The sequence below is a fragment of the Hirsutella rhossiliensis genome, assembly GCF_020360975.1.
Source record: "Hirsutella rhossiliensis strain HR02 chromosome Unknown scaffold00001, whole genome shotgun sequence".
Taxonomy (NCBI): Eukaryota; Fungi; Ascomycota; class Sordariomycetes; order Hypocreales; family Ophiocordycipitaceae; genus Hirsutella; species Hirsutella rhossiliensis.
The window spans coordinates 11,757,989-11,780,942 of record NW_025408667.1 but is presented as its reverse complement, the minus strand read 5'-3'; the positions used below and the strand labels follow the sequence as shown (position 1 = coordinate 11,780,942).

The 22,954-nt window shown below is 50.7% G+C and overlaps 5 protein-coding genes across 5 annotated transcripts; 1 reads left to right on the top strand and 4 right to left on the bottom strand.

Annotated features, from left to right (window-relative positions):
* Window positions 1–2,340: 2,340 nt before the first annotated feature.
* HRG_01522 (polyprotein) lies at window positions 2,341–2,784 on the top strand (the record flags this gene model as incomplete). The annotated part of the gene is made up of 1 exon (XM_044859993.1): window positions 2,341–2,784. One exon carries the CDS (start codon window positions 2,341–2,343, stop codon window positions 2,782–2,784), a length of 444 nt encoding a protein of 147 aa, XP_044726393.1.
* Window positions 2,785–5,101: 2,317 nt separating this feature from the next.
* On the bottom strand, window positions 5,102–5,846 carry HRG_01521 (helix-turn-helix, psq domain-containing protein; the record flags this gene model as incomplete). The annotated part of the gene is made up of 3 exons (XM_044859992.1): window positions 5,102–5,271; window positions 5,325–5,528; window positions 5,657–5,846. 3 exons carry the CDS (start codon window positions 5,844–5,846, stop codon window positions 5,102–5,104), a joined length of 564 nt encoding a protein of 187 aa, XP_044726392.1.
* Window positions 5,847–7,530: 1,684 nt separating this feature from the next.
* Window positions 7,531–8,870, bottom strand: HRG_01520 (transposase; the record flags this gene model as incomplete). The annotated part of the gene is made up of 2 exons (XM_044859991.1): window positions 7,531–8,395; window positions 8,458–8,870. The coding sequence occupies 2 exons, from the start codon at window positions 8,868–8,870 to the stop codon at window positions 7,531–7,533; spliced, it is 1,278 nt and encodes a 425-aa protein (XP_044726391.1).
* Window positions 8,871–9,991: 1,121 nt separating this feature from the next.
* Window positions 9,992–10,399, bottom strand: HRG_01519 (uncharacterized protein; the record flags this gene model as incomplete). Its single annotated transcript, XM_044859990.1, has 1 exon — window positions 9,992–10,399. One exon carries the CDS (start codon window positions 10,397–10,399, stop codon window positions 9,992–9,994), a length of 408 nt encoding a protein of 135 aa, XP_044726390.1.
* Window positions 10,400–20,806: 10,407 nt separating this feature from the next.
* On the bottom strand, window positions 20,807–21,500 carry HRG_01518 (uncharacterized protein; the record flags this gene model as incomplete). The annotated part of the gene is made up of 2 exons (XM_044859989.1): window positions 20,807–20,839; window positions 20,892–21,500. 2 exons carry the CDS (start codon window positions 21,498–21,500, stop codon window positions 20,807–20,809), a joined length of 642 nt encoding a protein of 213 aa, XP_044726389.1.
* Between the last annotated feature and the right edge of the window lie 1,454 nt (window positions 21,501–22,954).

Below are 22,954 nucleotides of genomic sequence, written 5' to 3'. Positions count from 1 at the left end.
AACAACGGACCACAGCCCGGAAGTGGAGGAAGGCGCATGATCCCACCCGACAATATGTGCAATGAGATGGCCAAAGCTGCGCCTTGGGGATTCTCGGGATGATTCGCTGGCGCTCGTCCCGGCCAAGGCAGCCCGTCTCATACTCGTGTAGAAAGTAAAGGAGGTAGGCACCACCCCCCTTTGTCCCGGTTTCCATATCTCCCATTTTCTTGCAATTCTCCGAAAGCCAACGAGGCCCTCCTTCCCGCCATGTCGACTGACACTACCTCGACTATGCAGGGGAATATGAGTTCCACTGAATCGATTGCCTGTGGACAAACTGGTCATCTTCGTGCTCTCGATATGCTTCTTTGTCCTACCTCGCCCACATCAGAATTCTCGGATACCGAAAGCCAACTCAACGGCACAAACTGTCGAGACAAATATCCGCAAGACGAGATTGCAGTGTCACCTACACAAAATATTCAGCCCTTGTTTGCACCTAGCGATCTTGAAGAGAGTGGTTACTCTTCCTTTTGCGACGATGACAAGGAGAATCGTCCTCCTACTGGGCTCGTTTTTCGAGTCACTGTATCCGATACTTGCCATCGAGTAGAGGCCAGAGGTACAGTCGAGAACGAACAAGGCAAACAGGTTGAGATGGAACTTGACCTCCTCTCTGCAAGCCTGTTAGAATTACTATCAGCCTTTCTCAGTCTTCTCCTTCGGACTCGTCACGACACACCAGGCAATGCGAGCGGAGAGACCACGGCGGGATATCCGGGGGTGTAAGTACAGAATGTCGAGCGCCTAAAAGAAGATGGCAAAGCCATGGGCAAGGGCATAAGCGACAGCGGATTCACAATATCCGGAGGAGCAAGCAACCAGCCGTGGAGGAGTGCTGAATTGTTATATTTTCACCAGCCCTTAGAATGGTAGTAACCTAGTCCTTAAATATCTCGTCTAAGAAATGCTGGTTCCACAAGCTGGCATTTGCATCCTCGCTAGCCTTCATGCGAGACTTGTCGGGGAATTGCCCTCGGGTCACCGAATTATGTGAGGCGTATCGATGATCCAAGACGGCGTCGGGTGTGAGTGCCCCCTGCTGCCTTTCCAACACGAGTCCAAGTCTAAGTGAGTCGGTCAACTCGGTCATGAGCATACTGCGGCGAGTCGTTCGTGGCGATAGAACTGCCCGGGTTTTCCCGGGGTCGCATGTGACTTGAGCATGCAGAAAATTGAATCGAGGCTCCTCGCTAAATCCCTTGTCTGAGGTTGACTGTTGCTTTCTTACTCTCCACCATAAGCGTGATGAGTGATTGCCGCTGCCTTTCCCTATGTTAAGGTGTCGTACGCCGGAACAGCCCCCACTTCATGCTTGGCGAGCCGCTTTCACTGCCATCAGAACTGTAGTCGTTCACGGCGAGCTCGTCGCCCCCCAGAACTTGGACTTCGATTGACACTTCATTTGCGGAGGTAAGTTAAGCATATTTGGACGTCTGGACACTGTCTACAGCGTGAATATTAGGGCGAGACGAGCCGGTTGTCCTTAGCGAGCTCTTCTGCGAGTCCGATGAAGTCCTTTAGAATATGTCTTTCAGACGACTGGTGGACATTTGCGTGAACTAACGTGGGTATTTCCGTCGAGGAGAGTGTAACTGAACTAAAGAAAAGATCATGATTGACGTGGAAAGCAGGGCTTCCATATATGCTTCGGAAGGCACCTTTGCGTCGCGCATCCAACTTGGAAGGATTACTTGGAGCGTTTGCACGACCTGAATGCAGCATATTCCTGTGGCCCAAACTTGGGACGCTTAAATATAAGGAATTGGCCGTAGACGGAGGGCGTACAGTGATGGAATTACCGTCTGTCTGATTCAGTGCCCTCAGGATAATACAAGGTGCTCCGTCGACCGTTCAGTACCGGGGTCTGTCACCACAGACAGCTGCACCTCTCTGTCTACCCGTTTCCTCTGGTGTTCTCTCATCATACTGTCCAGAGGTACTGCTGGCACAACTAAAATCGCCAGACAAAGTCCACACTGACCTCCAAACTGGTGTCTCACCCAACCAGTCACAGAACATATCAGGAGCACAGATGATGCTAGGAACACCAATCCGCTCACTGCTCCAAGCCACGGCATCCCCTGGTTTGACGTCGGCTGCTCTGGCTGAGGCTGGTTAGAGTGCCGGTCAAAACGACGGAAAGACTGTGTCTTCCTCCATATCGCCATAACCATAATAACGGTAACCAAGTGAGACACCATTGGAGCAGCGCACCAGTATTCGACGCCGGATAGCGGGAATTGCCAGACGGTCGCCCCAATAAAGGGAAGGTGAAAGACTAATGCTAGTCCAAAAATGATGATTCTCGCACAACTGGGCTTTGTTATTGTGCTCGCCAACGAGGAACAGAGCCCTGCTGATTTCACGATCAGAGGCAATGTCCTGCACTGGTCATCTACGAAGAGCAAGCGAGTGACCCGGAGCGTGCTAGCCTCGGAGATCTACGGCATGGTCCAAGGTTTCGATATGGCCATTGTCATCGCGACCACCCTGCAGGCTATTGTCAAGCAGCTGGACCTACCCCCGACTCCCCTCATTGTCTGCACCGACTCATACTCGCTATACGAATGCCTCGTAAAGCTCGGGACCACGAAAGAGAAGCGACTCATGATTGATATCATGGCGCTAAGGCAGTCCTACGAGCAGCGCGAGATGGCAGAGATCCGTTGGATCAATGGGGATGACAACCCGGCTGATGCGATGACCAAGCAGCACCCAACCGTGCTTTGGAACGGTTGATTGAGACGAACAGGCTGACGATTCGAGTGGAAGGATATGTACAACGACCCGTGACCGCAGACACCACCTAACGACAAACGACGCCATGATGACGAGCCTCCTTCATTGAGACCGGAATGAAGGGCAGGCACGGCAGCCTTCGGATTCCATCACGAAAAGAAAAGACTGCCTGTGTTGGAATACTAACCTGCTGAGTAACCCGTGCAATCGGGATACCATCACGGTTCATGCACGACTCCCACGTGACACCCTACCCGCGATCAGGGCACGCAGCCCCGGCTGCATGCCCCATTACCGGGTGCACATTCCGTTTCTTGTGAATAGCTTCCTCTTCCCTAGTTAGTTACAATTGAAGTCATCACCGGTTACCCTACCTGTCGTGACTGTGACTCAGCCTACAGCTTGTGCGCATGCGTATCTGTAGGCACATAGGTGCCTACCATCAGGCGGCGTTTTTTTTTCTTTCTCCCCGGGGAGGAACCAGAAGAACCTTTTCGTCACTATTAACGTTCCTCAAGGCACTAACGTTCCTCAAGGCATTACTAGAATTCCCACACTGGCAACTTTTCTTTTGCTATGAGAAGCATAGCAATGATCCATCCAGGTTCAAACGAGAAGAAAGACCTAGTTGTGTAGGTAATTAATGATAACTGTGCCGAAAGTCCGGTTGTGCGGAGTACCCACAATAGGGATCTTAGGGAATGGACGAAAGAAAGACGGGCTAGTTGACTGCAATGACCATTTAATCATGGGCGTCACAAGTGATCAAGGGCGTTGGACGTATCCTTCCATTCGAATTGTCAGACTGTTGGTATCGATGAGACGTTCCAGGGCTCGGTTCGGTGATGCCTTTGTCATAGCATCAGCTGGATTGTCTGCACCGTTGATCCAACGAATCTCTGCGATCTCTCGCTGCTCGTACGACTGACGAAGGGCCATAATGTCGATCATCAATCGCTTCTCCTTCGTTGTGCCTAGTTTGATGAGACATTCGTAGAGAGAGTACGAGTCCGTACAGACGATCAGAGGGATAGAAGGAAGTCCGAGACGGTCAGTGATCATCTTTAAAGTCGTTGATACCGATATGCCAATGTCGAATCCATTGACCATTCCGTAGATTTCTGAGGCCAAAACCTTCGAGTTATCCTTTTGCACTTAGTTGAACTCCAGTGGATACCCATGCCCCACCCCCCTTTCGGTAACACCCACCTTTCGGTAGCGCATTTGAAAAATTCTCCACCAAAAGTCTACCATTTGAACTACATGAAATATGATCAGAACTTAACATTATAAACACAAAAAAATATCATTCCGTAGAGAAATGGACGCTCTTATATGTACCGGCGCTTTTTTACCATTCGCCCGGATCTGGTGGTGACTGGAAGGGCTTCGGTGCCACCTTGACTTCGATCACTGAAGCTGTCTCCACCTCTGAGACCGCCTCCTCCTCTGTGTCAGAATTCAGAACAACGGCTATCTCTTGGCTTTTAATTTGGGAATGGCTTCCTCAGCCACCAAAGCTTCACTGAGAGTCATGAACCGTCTGTTCAGGTTCGGAATTGCTCTTCTTGCCTCTCTGCAGCCGGGCCACTTCTTCCTCTAGCTTCGCGATTCTGTTGCTGTGCTCGGCAAGCGTCTGTTCTGGGCTTCAAAGCCTCTAGCTATCACGGCGTATCGTCTCCGGGTGCCAGGAGTCTTGTTCTTTCCGAAATCGCGAATCTGGCGGCTGTTTCTTGGCGTATCATCAGAACCAAAAATGGCGCGGACTTTGGAGACGTCTCTACAATGTCCGCGTGAATTTCTGGATGCCGCAATGCCTTGGATCGTGAGATCGGCCAATTCCCAGTGACCCTCCAGCCGGACAATATATTCTTTGCCGTCATTCCAACCTCGCGCGCTTTAGCATATGCCCGTATAAAATTGACCTTATGAACAGGCGCAGAATCGGTCAAACAGGTCAATTTCTGAAGTTCTTTCGGTAAGCTGCCTTGGAGGCATTGAATACACCGTTATCTAACGGCTGGAGGCCATGAGAGCAGTGGGCAGGAAGGTAACAGCAATAAACGTTGTTCAAAAAGCATGTGGCCATCCATGCATCCTGGTCCCGGTTAACGGTAATTCCTACAGAGGTGGATAAAGAAACGCACCGTTGCATGACTTCCATGTCCATCTAATATGATCAGTCTAGCATCTGAGGCATCGGCTGGTCGCGTCTGGGGCAAATAGATCCTCTCAAGCCACTCAATAGCGATATGGTTGTCCGTCCATCCGTTGGGCGACGTTATGTAATGCCAGTCGGCTATTTTGCCGAATTCCGTCAAGAACCACTGTTTCTGAAGTTCTTTGCCCTTAAAGATAATGCCAGGGTAAGGACACGGCCGTCCGCGGTGATAGCTTCAATAAATGAGGTCCAGTTGCGGGACTGTGGCCCTTTCAGAAGGGCCTTCCGTTTTGGGTCTGCACTCCCAACCACAAGACTATCCAAACCTGGCAAAAGAGTCTGGTTAGTAAAAGTAATGAAAGACAAGCCAAATACTCACCAAAGCCAGACATAATACCGCCTTCGTCAACATTCACGGTATTTTCTGGTTTAATCCATCCATACTCCTTTTCCCTGATATCGAAGAACCAGTGAACCGCACGAGGCGTAAAAGCATTAAATCGGTTAGCTTCCTGACGTCTCCCACGCTTGTTCTTGATGTCCGGATGGCGATTGATGAATTTAGAGACCCAGTTGCGCCCCACTGTCCGCTCGTTGTTCAGTTGCTTCATAAGAGCCTCCACACATGCGCGGATCTGACTGTGGGAGGAGCATAGCCGAGAGACTCTTGGCGGAGGATCCAAGAAACCAAGCGAGCTTCCTGAGACTTACTCAAGAGTTGACGAGGCTGGATCTGATCAGCCAGGGCTACCTGGCCTTTGAGTCTGTCGGAAATAGACTGCTGAGGTATGTCATACTTTTGGGCGGCGCGGTACTGCGACAAGCCGTTTTTTGTGACATCAATTATCGCATTAGCCATAATATCCTCCGTATAAATACTCCGAGGCCGCTTTAAGGTCATTTTGGTCATGTGGTGGAGGAATAACGAGAAGAATCATCGTCAGGAGGCGGAAGGAGATTAGGGGGTTGGATGGTAATTTCACGTGCAAGGTACGCACAGGCCACAGACCCCTGTACAAACATTCAACCATCGAAAAGTAGAATTCAATCAATCCTCTATCTACTCCAAGTGACGGCTTGTGAATATCTTCAAAGCTGGCTGGAATCGGTGTAAGTGAAATTGATGGGTTTGGTGGGGATATTTCCTAATGCGCTACCGAAAGGTGGGTGTTACCGAAAGGGGGGTGGGGCATGGGTATGATGCATTTTGCATATGGATGAGATGAAGTCGGATGGTTGTCTCTCCAAATAAGCTAGGACTGCCTCATCCTTATGTAGGAGGCAGCCAGGTCGGACTATCTAGGTGATCCGGCCGGTTTACCAGGCAGCCACATACCGATGCCTGTTCACACGGCTGCCTGTTTCACACGGCTGCCTGTCTCACACGGCTGCCTGTTCACACGGCTGCCTGTCTCACACGGCTGCCTGTTCACACGGCTGTGCGTTCGGCAGCCGGTGTCCTTGATGCTTGGTGCCGTGCCCAACGCCCCAGTGTGCGTAGGGACACGCAAAACGCATCAGGATAATATTGCCGTTGATCCTGAACTCTTTCTCTTTGTGGTCAGTCTCGTTAGCAAGGACAATAACGTATCCGAGTTGCGAGGATAGGTCCTTGTTGTTTGCAAACGATCCGTCGGTAAAGATCAAAAGCTTTGCGGTGGCGAGATCAATAGGTTTGTACATAAGGCCTCGTTCTTGGTGATATATTTGCCATTGCAAGCGCTTGTTCAAAGCTTTGCAGTCGTTGTCATCAGGGGTCCGGGCTTGTGCTGCGATAGAAACGTCAAAGGAGGCTTCGGGTTGACAGATTGAGGCAATGTACGATCCGCGCGCTCGTTGCTCGACGTAGCGTTGGCTATGATCAAATGCTTTGGGGTCAATGGTGGCGATTTTGGTGGCTTGTCCTTTCTGCTGAAGCGATAGGGATCCTATGTCCAGCAGGGTAAGTTTTGCACCATTGAAGTCAACCGTTGTTCCTGGGGTCATCGAAGTCTTTGGTTTGGCTCGAAATTGTGCTTCCTCGAGCTTTTCTTCTTCACGGGCGGAAAAGCTGTCTGTTCCAAGCATAAGGGTATCATCTGTCTGCATTCCAACAATGCCAAACGTGTTAGGGCCTGTGTTTGTGATCAAAAGGCAGGAATCATAGGTTGAAGTAGACATATCAAGGTTCTTGAGGTGATGTTGTTGATATGTACGATACCAATGGACTCCAGCTTCTGCAATTCCGTATAGGGGCTTGATAACACGAATGATCGTTCCATGGGGGTATTTTCCTTGCAATTCGGTGGGCAAATAGGTCAGAATTGTCCGGAATAGCTCGGTTTGGGATTGTGGGTATGCTTGAGTGATGTCGCGAAGGGAAAGGGTCATGCCGTTGCCTTGAAGAAGTCCGGGGGCAATAGCTAAAATGAGTCTTTGACTAACGCGTTGAATTGTCGGAGATTGCGTTAGTAGGGTGGTCTTCTCAAAGTCGCCATGTCCTTGAACAACAAGTCGTGATTTCTCGTACGGTTTGGTGTCTTTGCCTTTGACTTCACGAACCATTCGGGAGCGAAAGATGTGATGATTACCGTGAATCATTCGATCTATCGTTCAAAGCTGAATACACCTCGTCCTACGAGGTCAGTGATCTCGATGTTATCGGATTCTTCAAATGGGGCGCCGGGAGCAGTGATGATGCCTTCATTCCTGAGTTTGATGGATAAAGCGTATGCATCTTCTTCCTTCTGAGTCAGGAAACTTTGGCCTGGAGGAGCGGTCATCATGATCAAATCCTTTGGCTTGTTCTTGGATCCGGGTGGGCGTCCTCTCTTGCGGGGTGCCGGGGGGTCAGGTCGGGCAGGGGTTTCTTCTTCGTCCTGGGCAGGGGCAGGAACTTGAGGGATTGTGGAGTCATCACGCAGGTACGGCTGTACGTGCGTGGAACGAAAGACTTGGGGGCCATTGACTGTATCAATCGTGACGTTATGTCCGTCAATCGAAGCAATCTTGAAAGGTCCTTGCCAGCCGTCTTTTTCTCTCCAAACACGAACTTCACTTTGCAGTGGGAGGGATAAAACGTCGGCGGTGGACGGTCCGTTGCGCGTGCGAAGGGCATCTTTAACTTGTCTTTCCGCTGAGAGTTGGCGGAGCGTCTTCATCGCTTTCTGCATCGCGGCCGACCTTTTCAGGGTAGAAGCAGAAGGGGGCGATTCCGCAGTTAAACGAGGGTAGGCGCCAAAGACAAGCAAAGTTGGAACAATCCCGTCAGGTCCAGCTGTGTCGTTAATAGCTTTTACAGCCATTTGGAGCACTGCTTCGGCGGAGGTGACGTTGCTTAGTTCCGCGTTTAGGATGTCATACGCGCGTCGGAGGGGGGGCGTGATATCTTTCAATTTTTCCGATGGACCAATGCGTCTCAACAGGCACTTGAGAGCATTTGATCCCCATGAGTTTTGCTTCTTGGCGGAACTCCATTGAAGCAAAGTTGGTCCCTGCGTCGTGTCGAATGGTGTCAGGGGGGTCCAAGGTACGTGTCGATCCAGGCGGTCCGAAGGGTCTCCCATGTATCCTTAGCTGACATTGAGGGTAGGAATCTTGCTCCCTGGAAAGCAGTGGCTGCGTCCACAACGTGCAAAACAGGGCGTTGTGGGCTTCCTAGGTACATCACATCAACGATGATTTCGTAATTGAACTCTTGGTCATCCTTGAGGGTGAATTTGAAGCGTCTCGGGGCTTGCGAGTGCATTTGACAGTGATGGCAGAACTTAGAGACAGTCTCTAATGTGCCTATCGAGACGTCGCTGTGGCCGGCTTGCTTCAGAAGGTGATATAGCCTAGGGACTGCTGGGTGTCCAAATCGTCGGTGAAGTGTACGAATCTCAGCCTCTGTGAGAAACGTGATGGAGTCTTCGGCCTTAGAGAGAAAGAACCAGGGTGTCCCCATTTACGGGTGACAGGGATGCTCATTTGGCGATTAGTACAATGATTAGTACATTCGATGGTGTCTTTGATGTTGTTAAAATATATTCCAAGACGGTCCATATCGGCCAAAGAAAGCAGGAAAGGGGTAGGAGTCTGAAGGATATGGAACGTGATCCGTCCGACTGGTGTTTTGAGGGCGATGGAGCCAACCGAGTGAATGGCTTCGCCATTCCCGAATTTGATGGTAGCCTGGCCGGACTTGGAGCTGTCTAGGGCTACAGAGGATCTTCTCGTTGTAAAGCAATGTACTGAGAGTGACCGGCTGTAGAGACTTTGGCTGCACCTGTGTCAATCATGATGCCTTGGAATTTGTCTTTTGAATAGCGGTCTTCAATAACAAATTGTGAGGCGGGAACAGTGTTTTGATCTGTACGGTAAGCGTCTTCACCAGTGATCAAATGGTTGAACGCTTGCTGGCAGAGCATTTGACTTGCTTGCCACTGTTTCGGGTTAGCATCGTCATCCTGATTCTCATCCCAGTCGCCGTCATCGTCAGCGGGTCGTCTTCAATGCCTTCGTAGTCCGTCACATAGGCCGCGAGTTCCACGGGCGTGCCCGTGAAGTGACAGTGGGCTACATATTGACTCTTGGCCTTCTGACGTTCTTCGGCCGTGTGTTTGATGGACCAGCAGCCTTCTTTGTTGCACACGAAGCACTTCCTAGTCCAGGGGCGGTTGTTGTTGCCTTGAGGGCGTTGGTTGAATCTACCGCGGTTGTGGCTCTGGCATCTGAAGTCTCTGCTTCCTCTGTATCCACTACCTCTTTCGCGGTTGTTGTTGTATCGACGATCAAGGTAGTACTGCTGGTTATCATCCTGGGCGTATTGGGGGGTTGTGCCGCGTGCGAGATGTGTTTCAATGGAAGAACGAAGATCTGCAAACAACGCCTCTATCTTGTTTGATGGCTTGAAGAGGGCGTGCTCCAATTCTGGCACGCCGCGGCAGGCGTTGATAAGGGTTGTTCGAAGGTGAACTTCATCAGCAAATTCCTGCCGAGGCACGCTGACACCGTTGCAACTTGTCGAAGAGTAGCTGGAGCACTTCCTGGAGTGACTTCGTCGCGTTGGCATTATCCATACGAAGCTTAGTGAATGTAGTTGTAGTCCAAATCCATTTCCTGGATCATCTGCTGTTGCTTGGATATGATCTCGTTTTGCGCATCTATCGCTCGGCTGAGCTTTTGCGTTTCTTGACGTGACTCGCTCAAGAGTTCGAGAACTTTCTGGAGCATGGCTCGGCCTTCGTTCGCGCCACCGCTGCTGCTGGCAACTTTGCGCCGCTCAGTCGCGTCACTGATGGCGACATCGTCCGAGGCAATGCGCGTTGCAAGCCTAGTTGCGCGTGTTGTCTTCTCCGCCAGATCGTCGGGCTGTCGCGCGGCTTCTCGAATTTTGGTGCTTGGCCTCACGACGCGTGTCGATCTTTTCGCGGGTGTCGACGCAGGCGACGCGCTTCGCCCCACCATATTCACGGCCTCAGCCGGCGTCTCCATGATGAGGCCCCTCAATGCCTAGCTGGCGTTCGCTTCAGGCTTCTTGTCGAGTTCGTCGGATCCCCGGTTTCCGCCAACAAGGAGGTGTTCCCACTGTTTCTTGAGGAGGTAGTAGTAGTAGTAGTAGTAGTATTGATTACCGTCTGGGACATCCCTATAAGGGCAAAAGACGTGCTAGGCTAGAACGGACTAGATACATAGAATATCCGAGTACCTGGACTAAGGACCGTGTGTAGCACCTAACCACTCCATCTAGCAATTCTGAGGCTCTGAGGCCGGTCGGAAATTCAGGGCCCTTCCCCGTCAGCGGGTTCCAGGCACGGCAGTGAAGCCGTAATAGTAGTCAGTCTTTGGCCGAGGCCGGGTGACTGAGAAAGCCCACGAAGTCATGGGCCGGCCGCAAGCCCTCGAGGAGGGCCTACGGGGAAAGAAAAGAAAGGAAAAGGAAGCAGAGAGTGTAGCAATGTTAGTCGGGGTTCGCCCCGATGGCGATTGTCTTCTCCCGCAGGAGCGTTCGATCCGGGACCACTTCGTGGTCATGACAGTCGGCGAAGTCCCCGTGCCTGCTCCTCGTAGCAAGCAGGTGGTGGAGGTGTTGTCGATTGGTGTGCAGCTCCGGGGGACACCCGGGTGAGGCCTTGAGCTCTAGGCTCTTGTAGCTCCTCAGGGCCCCCGCGGCCCACCAGTCCAGAGGAAGTCGTGGCCGCTAGGCGGCAGAGGTCGGGGCCGCGAGACGGCAGAAGGAGTCAGGGCCGCAAGGCGGCAGAAGGCGAGGCCAGCCAGTAAAGGCGGCAGAGGGTGCAAGGCAGCGCGAGGCGTGCCAGAGAGGGCGAGAAGAAGTCGGGCCGCGGGGCGGCAGAAGAGGTCGGGGCCGCGAGGTGGCAGCAGAAGTCAGGGCCGCGAGGCGGCAGAAGTCGAGGCCAGCCAGTAAAGGCGGCAGAAGAAGGCGATGCCGCGAGGCGGCAGAAGGCGAGGCAGCGCGAGGCGTGCCGTTATTCGAGACCAGCTTCCCAAGAGGAGACGAACTCTCCAAAGTCTGCCTTTGGTGCCTGCTAGAGCCCCGTTAGGGCTAGAGAGGCAGAAGCATGGTCGGGTGGCCTGAAAATTTCTTCATCACTAACAGGCTGCTAACAGCCCGCAGAAGAGAAGAATTTTTACAGGGGAGAGTTGCAGCTTTAGCTGGTGCGAGTTTTTCGAGGGCCAATAAAGTGGGGCGTGGCACAGGTAAACTAAACTAAACTAAAAGACTGAAAAATGGCACTTGTGCCCGTTCAGGTTGTAGTCAAGGCGCGATGGCTTTTGACCCATGCTTAGCGCGATAATCCCTGCAATATGTCTGTCCGAACCTGTCTGTCCGGAGCCATCCCGGGTCTCAGATGGAGACAGCGTCAGTGATCGAAGTCAAGGTGGCACATGAGGCCCATTCTGTCACCACTAGGTCTGGAAGAATTATAAAACAGCGCCGGAATATGTAGGAATGGTCATTCCTCTACAGAATTATATAATTCTTATATTTTTAGTCTTAGGTTCTGGTCACATTTCATGTAGTTCAAATGGTAGACTTTTGGTGGGAATTTTTTTGTTGGCGCTACCCAAAGGGGGATGTTACGTGCGGCCAAGTCACACGCACTGAATGAGCAGTTTGAGGGGTCCAAACGCACTGGCCTCACTATTAGGAGCACTGTGTCTGACACAGGGCGCATTGCCCGCTGGTGGGGCATGTCACTCGGCAGAATTTTTGGGCCAATCAAAACTCGCGGCCCGTGTAAGGAGCACCAGTGTAGTAAAGTGGTTGGGCCCGTATATTGTTAGATCCGGTAGAATCCGGGTAGATGCAGCTACGATAGCGTCAGGCTACTAGTGGCAGCGCCAACGGTAGCGCAGACGATAGCGCACCAGGTAGCGCAGCTGATGAGGCCACGAGGACATCTATGAGACAGTTACAGAGATATGACGTGATGGCATGTCATAGGGATTGAGGCCATCGCCCTTTGATATAGGGCTTGGGCAGAGCACCCCCAAATGGGGGACACAGACAGACACACACATCATACCTCACTTCATCCGATCGTACCATTCTTGCTGTGTCCGTGACCTATCCGACGAGAACCTCATCAAGGTTCTGACATATATCAATTGCCATCAAGTATATCAATTCAATTCAAGTTAATCAAGGAGACGATTTTATTTCAAGTAATCAAGTTACACCTGCAAACTTGACTTACTTGAATTGAAGTCAGCACTGGTGTGCCCTCGCACCCGTCAAATTGCGTTACGAACCGATATACTATTATGTCGTAGACAACTAAATAGGCTATTAATTGCATGCCTAGCGAGTAATGTGATGGTTCTAAACGTGTATAAGGATTGATTATATTAATCTGTAATATGTTATTCCTAGCATTCCATCTAGAGTTTTAGACGATAACAGTCTACTATCTACTAATTGGCATTCCGCGCCTTGGCTATTAATGCAGAATGCGGCACCAACATTATGTAGAACCCAGGCTTGTAGCTTGTATGCTAATAAGGCAGGGCAATTTTCTTCCTAAACCTATCCTAGCATTACGTACAGACCTTCTCCATGATTAATCGCACTAGTTCCAAGCACGTAAGACGTCCCTAGCTACATTTATGCCCGATACGGTTACGACTTGCACCTTGTGTACGTACTCATAGTATGTTTAAGCAGAAGATTCTAGCGGAATGGACCAGAACGTTGTTAGTATCTAAGTATCTAATTCGTATCCGTCCTTTATACCTCGATTAAAAAAGTACGAAGGAAGTGTAGGATTATTCTATAGGCAAACTATTTACATATAAAAGCTGCAGAACACCTTCGGATTTAAGGATGAATAGTAACTCCTCTCTATTACTTATCGGGCACTGGTCTCTTACGCTAATCTTACACAGACTATCGATTCCTCTTAAGTTTACGATCTAGTAGTCTATCACTATGAAGCTATTCACATCTTTGATTTTCGCAGTCGCTGCTACGATTGCAGTTTCTGATAGCAACTCTCTAGCCGGCAATCGTCAAAGGTGCTCGCGAACTATAGGCCCATGCGAGACTGCGGGCCATTTTTGCTGCAAAGGATTTTATTGTTATAATCAAGAGGTAATATCTTTACGAAGGAGTGGTTATCTTATATAGAGTAATATACTGACTAAGCCCTAGTGCTTTGATAAAGAGATTGAGGTAAGACTTTTATTTAACGTTCTTTACTAGATATTAACCGAATGCTACTAAGTGTTCCCACTTGCATGACCCTTGCAGGGTCGCAGGCTATAAGGGCGCGAAGTGCTGCCTTGACCTTACTTGTAAGCCTAAGGGACACGAAGGCTGGGGAACGGTATGTAAAGAACAGAAGGTTCGCTCGATTAACTTTCCCATACTGACGTTTATCGTTAGTGCGAGCGTCGCATTGATAAACTCGGTTATACGGCTTAAGTACTAGCACTAAGAAATAAGGGCTCTATTTATTACAGTCGCTACAGTAGATAGATACAAATCAATATATTCTGTCACACTGTAACGGGCCAGGCCCTGCTGGACAAGGGAGCCAATGCAATGCAATGCAATTTATTCCGCCCGGAGGGACCAACCCTAGAGGGCCGCGACACTAAGCTATTTACAGATCCTCCACTTTCGACTGCAACACCCAGAAGCCCCACATTTTGCTCCTAAATTATCCGTACATTTCAGCCTCCAATTTCGCCGTTGACAGGCCTGCTTGAAGGCCCATTTCTCCAAGTGTTCAGCATCCTATTCTCAGCAGCTGAAGCCCGGTCTGTCAATGAGAGGCTGTATGGTGCTAGTACTGTGCACTCTGGTTTGCTAGTACTGTCATCGTTGGTCCTAGGGGTGATATACGAAGGTTGTTGGATCCACCTGTGCACTAGGCACCGATCGCGCACGTATAACTAATCGACCGCGCTAGTCACGTGCGAGTAAGAGGTGAGACACAGGGAGGAAGGTCTTTGCACACAGTTTGTATGGGACACGTTTCCCTAGTTACACAAGATATAACCAATTGAACCAGTTCGAATAACCTCACTGCAGTGAAGAGCCTGTCCACACTGATCAGTGTCGCCCGGCAAAGGTGACACAGAACAGCAAGACGGAAGAGAGCTAACCTATCGTCACGCTCTGCAAAGCGAGCTCCTGACGGTAGGATAGTTGCTACAACGCGCGGATTGCTACGAAGACTCTGCATCAGAGCCCACTCTAGTTATCCAACCGTGCCTAAGCTTTGCTGTCATCAGCGACCCTAGGCGTGCCCTATCGCACATTGATAACCTCATTGACACCCTGTGCCCTGTTTCTCAGCACACAGCCTGTCAATATGTCTGACAATTCATCTGCCGCACTAGCCCCGGCAACAGCCCAGGATACCCCGGCCAACGTGTCTCTCGAAGACAGGCAACTCGTTGAACGGAACCTGACGATCGTGGAGCTCCCTTCACTCCCGATCAGGCATTTCGACGCGGATTTCCTCAACGAACCTATCACCCAGAGCTCCTCCTTGTCCACCGCAACAGCTTCTTCTTAGGCTGTGTGGCAACATACACGGTGGATAAACGTAACCACGGAATTGCCCTGCTTGGGGATCTGTATAACGACTTCACGGGATGGAGCTATGATGACTTCGAACTAATCAACCCACGCCTTAGATCAAGACTCCGGACGCTTCTCAGAATTAGGGGGATCTATATGGGCAAGGCCAACTCTAGCATCTCTCGAGCTTTATGTGGCCTTCTAACAAGTAACGAACTTCCTGAATGGGATGAGAACGAGTTGCTTGGTCAAGAGGTTGCTGAAAACACCGTGGCATATAAGGTGAAACAGAAGCTGCTCCAAGGAACTGTTAAAGCGGCTATATCGTCACCGGCACCGGTAGTAATCCAGCAGCCAACTATTACCCGACCGGCGGAACCGGAATCCTCAGATCATTGAGACCCATCAACCCGCTCAGCAAGAGCCTCAGCATCAATGGCGCGAATCCCCTCGGTATCAGCAGACGCTCCCGTACGGACTACCAACTTCCGAGATGCATACACGAGCATTCCACCTGTTCGATTCGAGAACGAGGAAGTTGAGGCCGATCTCACGATTAGATTCATTAAGATATGGGACAAGAAACTAGCCTATACCGGCGAACCATACGATATCTTCGATGACAAGATCCGGAAATTCATGAGCGTGTGCCGTCAAGCAAACATTCCTCCGTCTAAATTCCATGGTGTTTTCCTTCGATTCTGGCCAAGGAAGCTCAGTCCTTCTTTCTACACGAAATCAGCACTGATTTAACCTTCGCTGAGATGTATCAGAAGATGAAAGAGCACTTTGACACCGAAATCAACCAGAAGATGTATCATACCCACTGGAGCACCCTCACCTTCAGCCGACTTCGGGCTGAGATGCCCGGTAAGTCATCTGACGAGGTCCTCCAGGCCCTTCTTACGAAATTGCGGCTCTGTAGGAGAGCACTCGGGGATAAGTCTGGCGGCGAAGGTGGCCTGATCGATGCAACGCTCAGGGCGTGCCGTGGTGTGCCTGAATTCCGACTCGCGATATACTCTCCCGCACCTACATTTGAGGGATTGGCATCACAGCTTCGATCATCGCTATCTGCCATGCAAGATGAACGATCTGAACAACCCAGTGGCCAATATCCCCAAGACCTGGATAGAGGACATGATCAGCACTTCGTGGATCGCAAATTTCAGCGAAATTCCGGCGGAACAAGAGGTCAATCACAAAGGCGTCAGCCAAATTGGAAGAAGAAATGCTACGTTTGCGGCAAGGAAGGTTGTTTCTCAACGAGACATCCTGAAAACGAGAGAAAAGCAGCCAAAGAGAAGTATCTACGAGAGAGGCTTCCACGGTCAATCTCGTTCGTATGCTATGTTCTTGGCTGACTATGAAGGGGAATCACAGGATCAGGATGACTCGAGCACCGAGGAATCCGATGATTCTGACTCCTCTGACCCTTATGAATCGTTCTACGCTGCTGCGACTTTCTGTCCAACGAAGCTTTCCATCATCGGATCTCCAGTAGGCATCAAGTTATTCAACAGTGACGAACCCACACAATTCATACTAGATCGTTACTCTCAAGACTCGATCCAAGGAATCATGCCGGACACAGGTGCGGCATGCATATCGACGGAGGAATCGAACAACTGCGTGCTCTCCAACGAGAGATGCCCCAGTCCAATTCCGTGATGATCGCAAGCCCGAACCAGTTAGATTTGGTGCAGGAAGATTGAAACACCACTTGGCGTGATCACCTTGAACACACCAGTGAGAGGTTGATTTTCATATAGTCAACGTGCCAACGCCATTCCTCCTATGCCTAGCTGATATGGATCGGCTCGGCGTATATTTAAATAACGTCACGAACGAGCTCGTTGGCAATGGTGTGAGCGTTCCAGTGATTCGAAGATGGGGTCACGCGTGGTTCTTCTTGCGGAAACAAGAGGCATCAGTGGCATATCTCACGGAGGCTGAATTGCGGCGCCTCCACACGCGTTTTGGTCATCCATCCGTGTATCGGCTGCACAAGCTGCTGAATTCGGCTGGCCATGATGTGGAAATCGAAGCTCTGGAAATGATCAAGAAGTTCTGCCACTACTGTCAGATGAAATCCGACCCGCCACGAAGGTTCAAGTTCAGCTTGAAGGATGATTGTGACTTCAATTACGAAGTCATCGTTGATGTCATGACATTGGGTGGCAGACCAGTCCTCCATGTTGTTGATCAAGCCACTGCCTATCAGGCAGGAGATTCCTATCCAACATGACGGCCAAGGAAACGTGGCTCGCGTTGAAACAATGTTGGATGGATACATACCTTGGACCACCCGATGTGATCACTCATGACGCAGGCACGAATTTCGCTGCTGCCGAGTTCCAAGCAGAAGCGAAATTGATGGGAATAACGTGTCATCAGGTGCCTGTGGAAGCACATTGGGCTGTTGGGAAGGTTGAGAAGTATCATGTGCCCGTCCGAAGAGCATATGATATATTAAAGGCAGAGCTGAAGGATACCGTGAGCCCTGATCAAGTCCTTCAAATGGCTTTCAAGGCTGTCAACGACACAGCCGGTCCGGATGGCCTCGTTCCAACCCTCCTCGTCTTCGGTGCTCTGCCTCGAATGACGATGGATTCGCCGCCTACACCTTCCGCAATGGCAAGAGCTAAGGCGGTGTGGCGAACGATGTCAGAGCTGAGGAAGATCAACGCCCAGAGGAAGGTTCAGACCGCGTTAAATACGCGTAATGGGCCTGATACAGCGTTGCGCCTGCCCCTATCCCTGGCGCTAGGAAGCGAAGTTCGCGTATTTCGCGAGAAGCACGGATGGCAAGGCCCATATAAAGTGCTCGAGGTGACGGATACGGAAATCGCAGTTGACCTGGACAACGGACCAGCGAAATTTCGCAGTACATGCGTCCAACCGTACTATCGTCACCCGGAATCGCTCCTTCCTCAGTTGCAACCCGACCCTAGCCCTAGCCGCACAGACCCATCAACACAACAATCACTCCTTCCTCAACACAATCCGATCAACAACATCCTCTTCAAAACCCTCTTCCCTTCCACCCACAACTCAACAACCTCTTCCTCTTCCTACCACAGAAGACCAACCCAAACCTTTCGAATACCCTGAGCCAAAGAGGCCGCGCAGGCGTGGCCGACCTAGGAAGGATGCTGCACAAAATGGCACATCAGAATCCACTATTGTTTGCTCACCCGTTCAATTTATCGTTCATCATGAAGCTAATGCGTTTCTTGTTCGAAAAGAAATGGAACATCTCGGCCTAGCCAAGCGGCTACGAGCTGAAGGAAAGATCACAAGCACCGGTTTCCCATTTGAAGCTTCCGACACACTCGAGCTCACGAACCTCCTCGCCGCTGGGGTCATTGTACCCGAAGAATTCGATGCGAATAAACATGGTGGATATCGTGTCTTCAAATCACGAATGGTCAGAGAGGTTAAGGAAGAAATACTGCAACGCCATACGAGAAATCACGCCTCGTTGTGCAAGGATACAATGATGATGGGAAACGTGGGATCCTCACACAAGCCCCTACCATCAGCCGGCCCGCACAACGCGTGGCCTTGGCCTTAGCACCGTTTCTCTGCACACGGGATATGTTCATCATGATCAGAGACATCACGATGGCATACACACAATCCCAGACCAAGCTGGCCCGTGTCATCCTTGCAGCCCTTCCTCAAGAACTCAAAAGAAGATATCCAGAGGAACAATCCTGCGAATCGTGAAGCCGCTATATGGCATCGCAGAGGCAGGAGCCCACTGGTTCAACACATATCACGACCATCACTGCCGCAAGCTTAATATGGAAACCTCTTCGTTTGACCCGTGCCTTCTGATCACGGCAAACAACATCGCCGACAAGGACCTGTTTGGCATCGCGGCCTTGCAAACGGATGACACATTCATTGTTGGCACAGATGCATTTCTCAAGATCGAGGAGAAAGAACTCTGCTTTAAGGCCAAGCCAAAAGAGATTCTCCAAGAAGGTTCCATCTGCGACTTTAACGGCAGCCGCCTGACCATACAAAATGGCTGTGTCATCGTCAGGCAGAAGGGCCAAGCCCAAAACCTCGAGGAGATCAATCTTCAGGCATCAAGTAGGCATCAGGATTATGCTGCTCAACGCGCCCGGGGGGCATATATCGCTTCGATTTGCCAACCCGAAGCAACATACGATTGTTCCGTTGCGGCACAAGCCCAAGAGCCCGTTAATACCGACTTCAAGGCTTTGAACAAGCGGATTGAATGGCAGATCAACAATCCCGACCGTGGCCTATGTTACATACCCATCGATCTCGAGAGCGCGAAGATCTTTGTGTTCACCGATGGATCATTCGCCAACAATAAGGATTTAAGCTCTCAAATCGGCTTTGTGATTATCATCGCCAATGAGACCGCGCAATCAACCGATTCATTTTCCATCCGCGGAAACATTCTTCATTGGAGCTCAACTAAATGCAAGCGCGTTACTCGAAGCGTTCTTGCATCAGAGATCTATGGATTGACATCGGGCTTCGATCTCGCATTTGTGATCAAGCAAACGGTCAATACGATCGCACAACGCCTTGATCTGAAGCAAATCCGCTCGTCATTTGCACAGATTCATATAGCCTCTATGAGTGCCTCGTCAAACTTGGCACCACAACAGAGAAGCGACTCATGATAGATATCATGGCGCTGAGGCAGGCATATGAATCAAGGGATATTGCGGAAATCCGTTGGGTCAACGGCGCAGATAACCCTGCCGATGCTATGACGAAGGCATCACAAACAGCGCCCTCACGCAGTTTATTAGCGACAATCAGCTAAACGTGAGGGTGGAAGGATTCGTTCATCGCAATAACACAACAATTCTCGACGAGATTTAATCGGTTTTTCGTTCCCTTCTTCTGCTTTACCGTCGTTCTTTTATTCCATTCACATTAACGAGGAGATCCTCGTGTCCATATTCCAACGTGGGACCGATGGAATCAGCTAGCGCATCCGGCGCTCGAAATGCGGCCCATGATGGCGTGTGGCAGAACACACCCAGTGTGGGGAGGGAGAGTTACAGTCAGAGCACACTATCCAACATAGTGATGCATCGTGGTAGGAGTTTGTTGGTGTTCTTGTTCGTGTTTTTCCTATCTCATCTTAATTCGCTGTGTTTGGTGTGTTTTTGGTGGATTGATTAGTGCGCGATCATCGATTTAGAAAGAGGTTCCAGTGTTGGATCCACCTGTGCACTAGGCACCGATCGCGCACGTATAACTAATCGACCGCGCTAGTCACGTGCGAGTAAGAGGTGAGACACAGGAGGAAGGTCTTTGCACACAGTTTGTATGGGACACGTTTCCCTAGTTACACAAGATATAACCAATTGAACCAGTTCGAATAACCTCACTGCAGTGAAGAGCCTGTCCACAAAGGTGAATTTTTTGAAGATTTTCAATGAAGGATGAATCAAATGAATTGAATTTTTGGGATCTCGATTCAAAATCTTCAAGCTCCAATTTTCGCGATTCAAGTTGGGTTTGGGCCAATTCAGGCCATTCATGAATGGTTTGAAGGGATCCCCTAAACGAAGTGAATTTGGTGTGTACCTAAGCGATTGCAAAAATACCTCAAAACTCCAATACCCGTTGGCGGGGCCTCTGGCAGCCAACTAAGGGGCCCCTTCCCCTTAGTTGGGCCCAAAATTCCCGGACAGCCCCAAAACTCCCGGACGCGCGCCTGGTGGGCAAATCCGGGCAAACAGCCGCCACAGCGTCCTATGAGTGTCTAAATAAATTTTCTAGGAATGCAAATTGTAGACCCAATCGCCCTTATTATTTGAGGCTATTGACGATGCAGAAAACACGAGTTATGCGGCGTTGCGCGGCGTTGAGGCGTGCACCTATTAATGTTGAAGTGTGTAGCCCATATTCGGCTCTTCCCAATTTATATACCTTCTTGATCCTAATTCGGTGCCTGAGAAGCTCGGAAGTATTGTACGATCCTTGAAGCCTCTTCCACCCCGGAATGAGTGGTGTTGGGGTGACCGGCGGCGACGATGGCGGCGTGGCTCCCGACGGCGGCGATGACCCCAATATACTGTCAACCTCGTCAAAGAAGGCAGTGTATAGTGTAGAATCGAGTGGGGCTTCTTGTGTGTTCTCGTCGGGCGCGGGCTCGTTCGGTTCGCTCGTTTCGTGGGGCTCAGGTTGAGGCTTCTTTTCTGACGACATGATGATCTCAATAGACTGCTCTCTTTGAAGGTGAGGCCATTGAATTGACTGCAGAGGCCGCGCCGAGGCGCAAGCCCTATCAACGGCTTCTTTCTCGGCAGCTGTGCGCTGCGTGCGTGTTGTATCGATCGTGAACCGGTCTCGTGGTCTGAGGAGTCTGTTGTAGACCTCTTCGCTGCTCTCTAGGGCAAGGAATCCCTCGCTCTTCCCGACGAAGTCAAGCCATTGTTTGATAGTCAGTCTCTTCATCTTTCCGTTCACGAGCTGCACCTTGTTTTTACGGTATTCGTCAAGGAGCTGCTGTCGCTCGCGCCGTATAATGCCACGCATCGAGAGGAGCTGTTGGCGTTGATTTTTCTCTTCTTCGAGCCGAAGCGTGCGTTCACGAGATTTACGTATATCTTCTAGGCTGACGCTAGTGATGCATTTTGCATATGAATGAGATGAAGTGGGATGGTTGTCTCTCCAACTAAGCTATGACTGCTTCATCCTTATGTAGGAGGCAGCCAGGTCGGACTATCTAGGTGATCCGGCCGGTTTACAAGGCAGCCACATACGGATGCCTGTCTCACACGGCTGCCTGTTTCACACGGCTGCCTGTTCACACGGCTGCCTGTTCACATGGCTGCGCGTGCGGCAGCCGGTGTCCTTGATGCTTGGTGCCGTGCCCAACGTCCCAGTGTGCGTAGGGACACGCAAAACGCATCATAATGCCGGCCTCAAAAGAAAACTCCACTGTCCTCAGTGACTGCCTCAACAGAGGCTACATGTCAGAACTTTCCGATCGTCCCTTTGCTTTGCTGTTGCGAACCACTCGCGGTCCCGTCGTCTGCCCGTGGAACTCATCCAGGGCCTTTGACGATATCTCTTCCTTCCTGACCCACTGATCATGCATGCTGCCCCATCCTTTCCAGTGGACCAAGTACTCCGTGACGGGCTTCCTGTTTCTTCCAATTTTCCTGACCCGTACGTCAAGAAGCTTGTCAACTTCGTAGAATTCGCCTTCCTGGTCCGTAAAGTCCCTTGTGACTTCTACTGGTCCGGGGTGAGCTTCTTCAAAGCAGCCTTCGTGAGCTGGCTTGAGGTGGTGTATTGAGATCACTGGGTGGACCTTAATTTGCTCTGGAAGGTCCAATTCACAGGCCAGGTCTCCAACCATCCTTCTGATCACAAAGGGGCCTTCCCGCTGTTGTGACCACTTCTTGGGCGGCCTGCCTGGCTGGTGATATCCCTGATGAAGCTTGAGATATACCTTGTCTCCAGCCTTGAGATGGATAGGTCGGTGTTTGGCATCGTACCAACGCTTGGCCTTCATCGCTGCAAGGTCCATAGCTAGGCTGGCCTGCTTACGCAAGGCTTCCTTGATGTAGGGCAATTCGTCTGCCTCTGCGCTGGCTGTGCGATCAACAGCCTCCAGGGCTTTCAGGGGAATCCGTACATTAGTTCATGGGCTGAGGTCTTCGTGCTGGTGTTGTAGGCTGTGTTTAGATGCCACTGCAGCGAAGGAATAAGGGTCTTCCAGTCAAGGTTGGGGTCCTCAATATAGGCCAGTCGCAACGCTGTTTCCACTGTTTGATTGCGCCGCTCGGCCAAGCCGTCCGCCTGCGGATGATATGCCGTTGTCATGCTGATTCTGGTGCCAAAGGCCTTCCAGAGCCCTTGCCAGAAAGCAGAGGTGAATTTGCGGTCTCTGTCACTGACTATCGTGCGCGGCATGCCCCAATCACATAGCATGAGCTGCCTAGCTAGGGAGGCTGCCCAGTCCTTGGCGCTATACTTTGCAT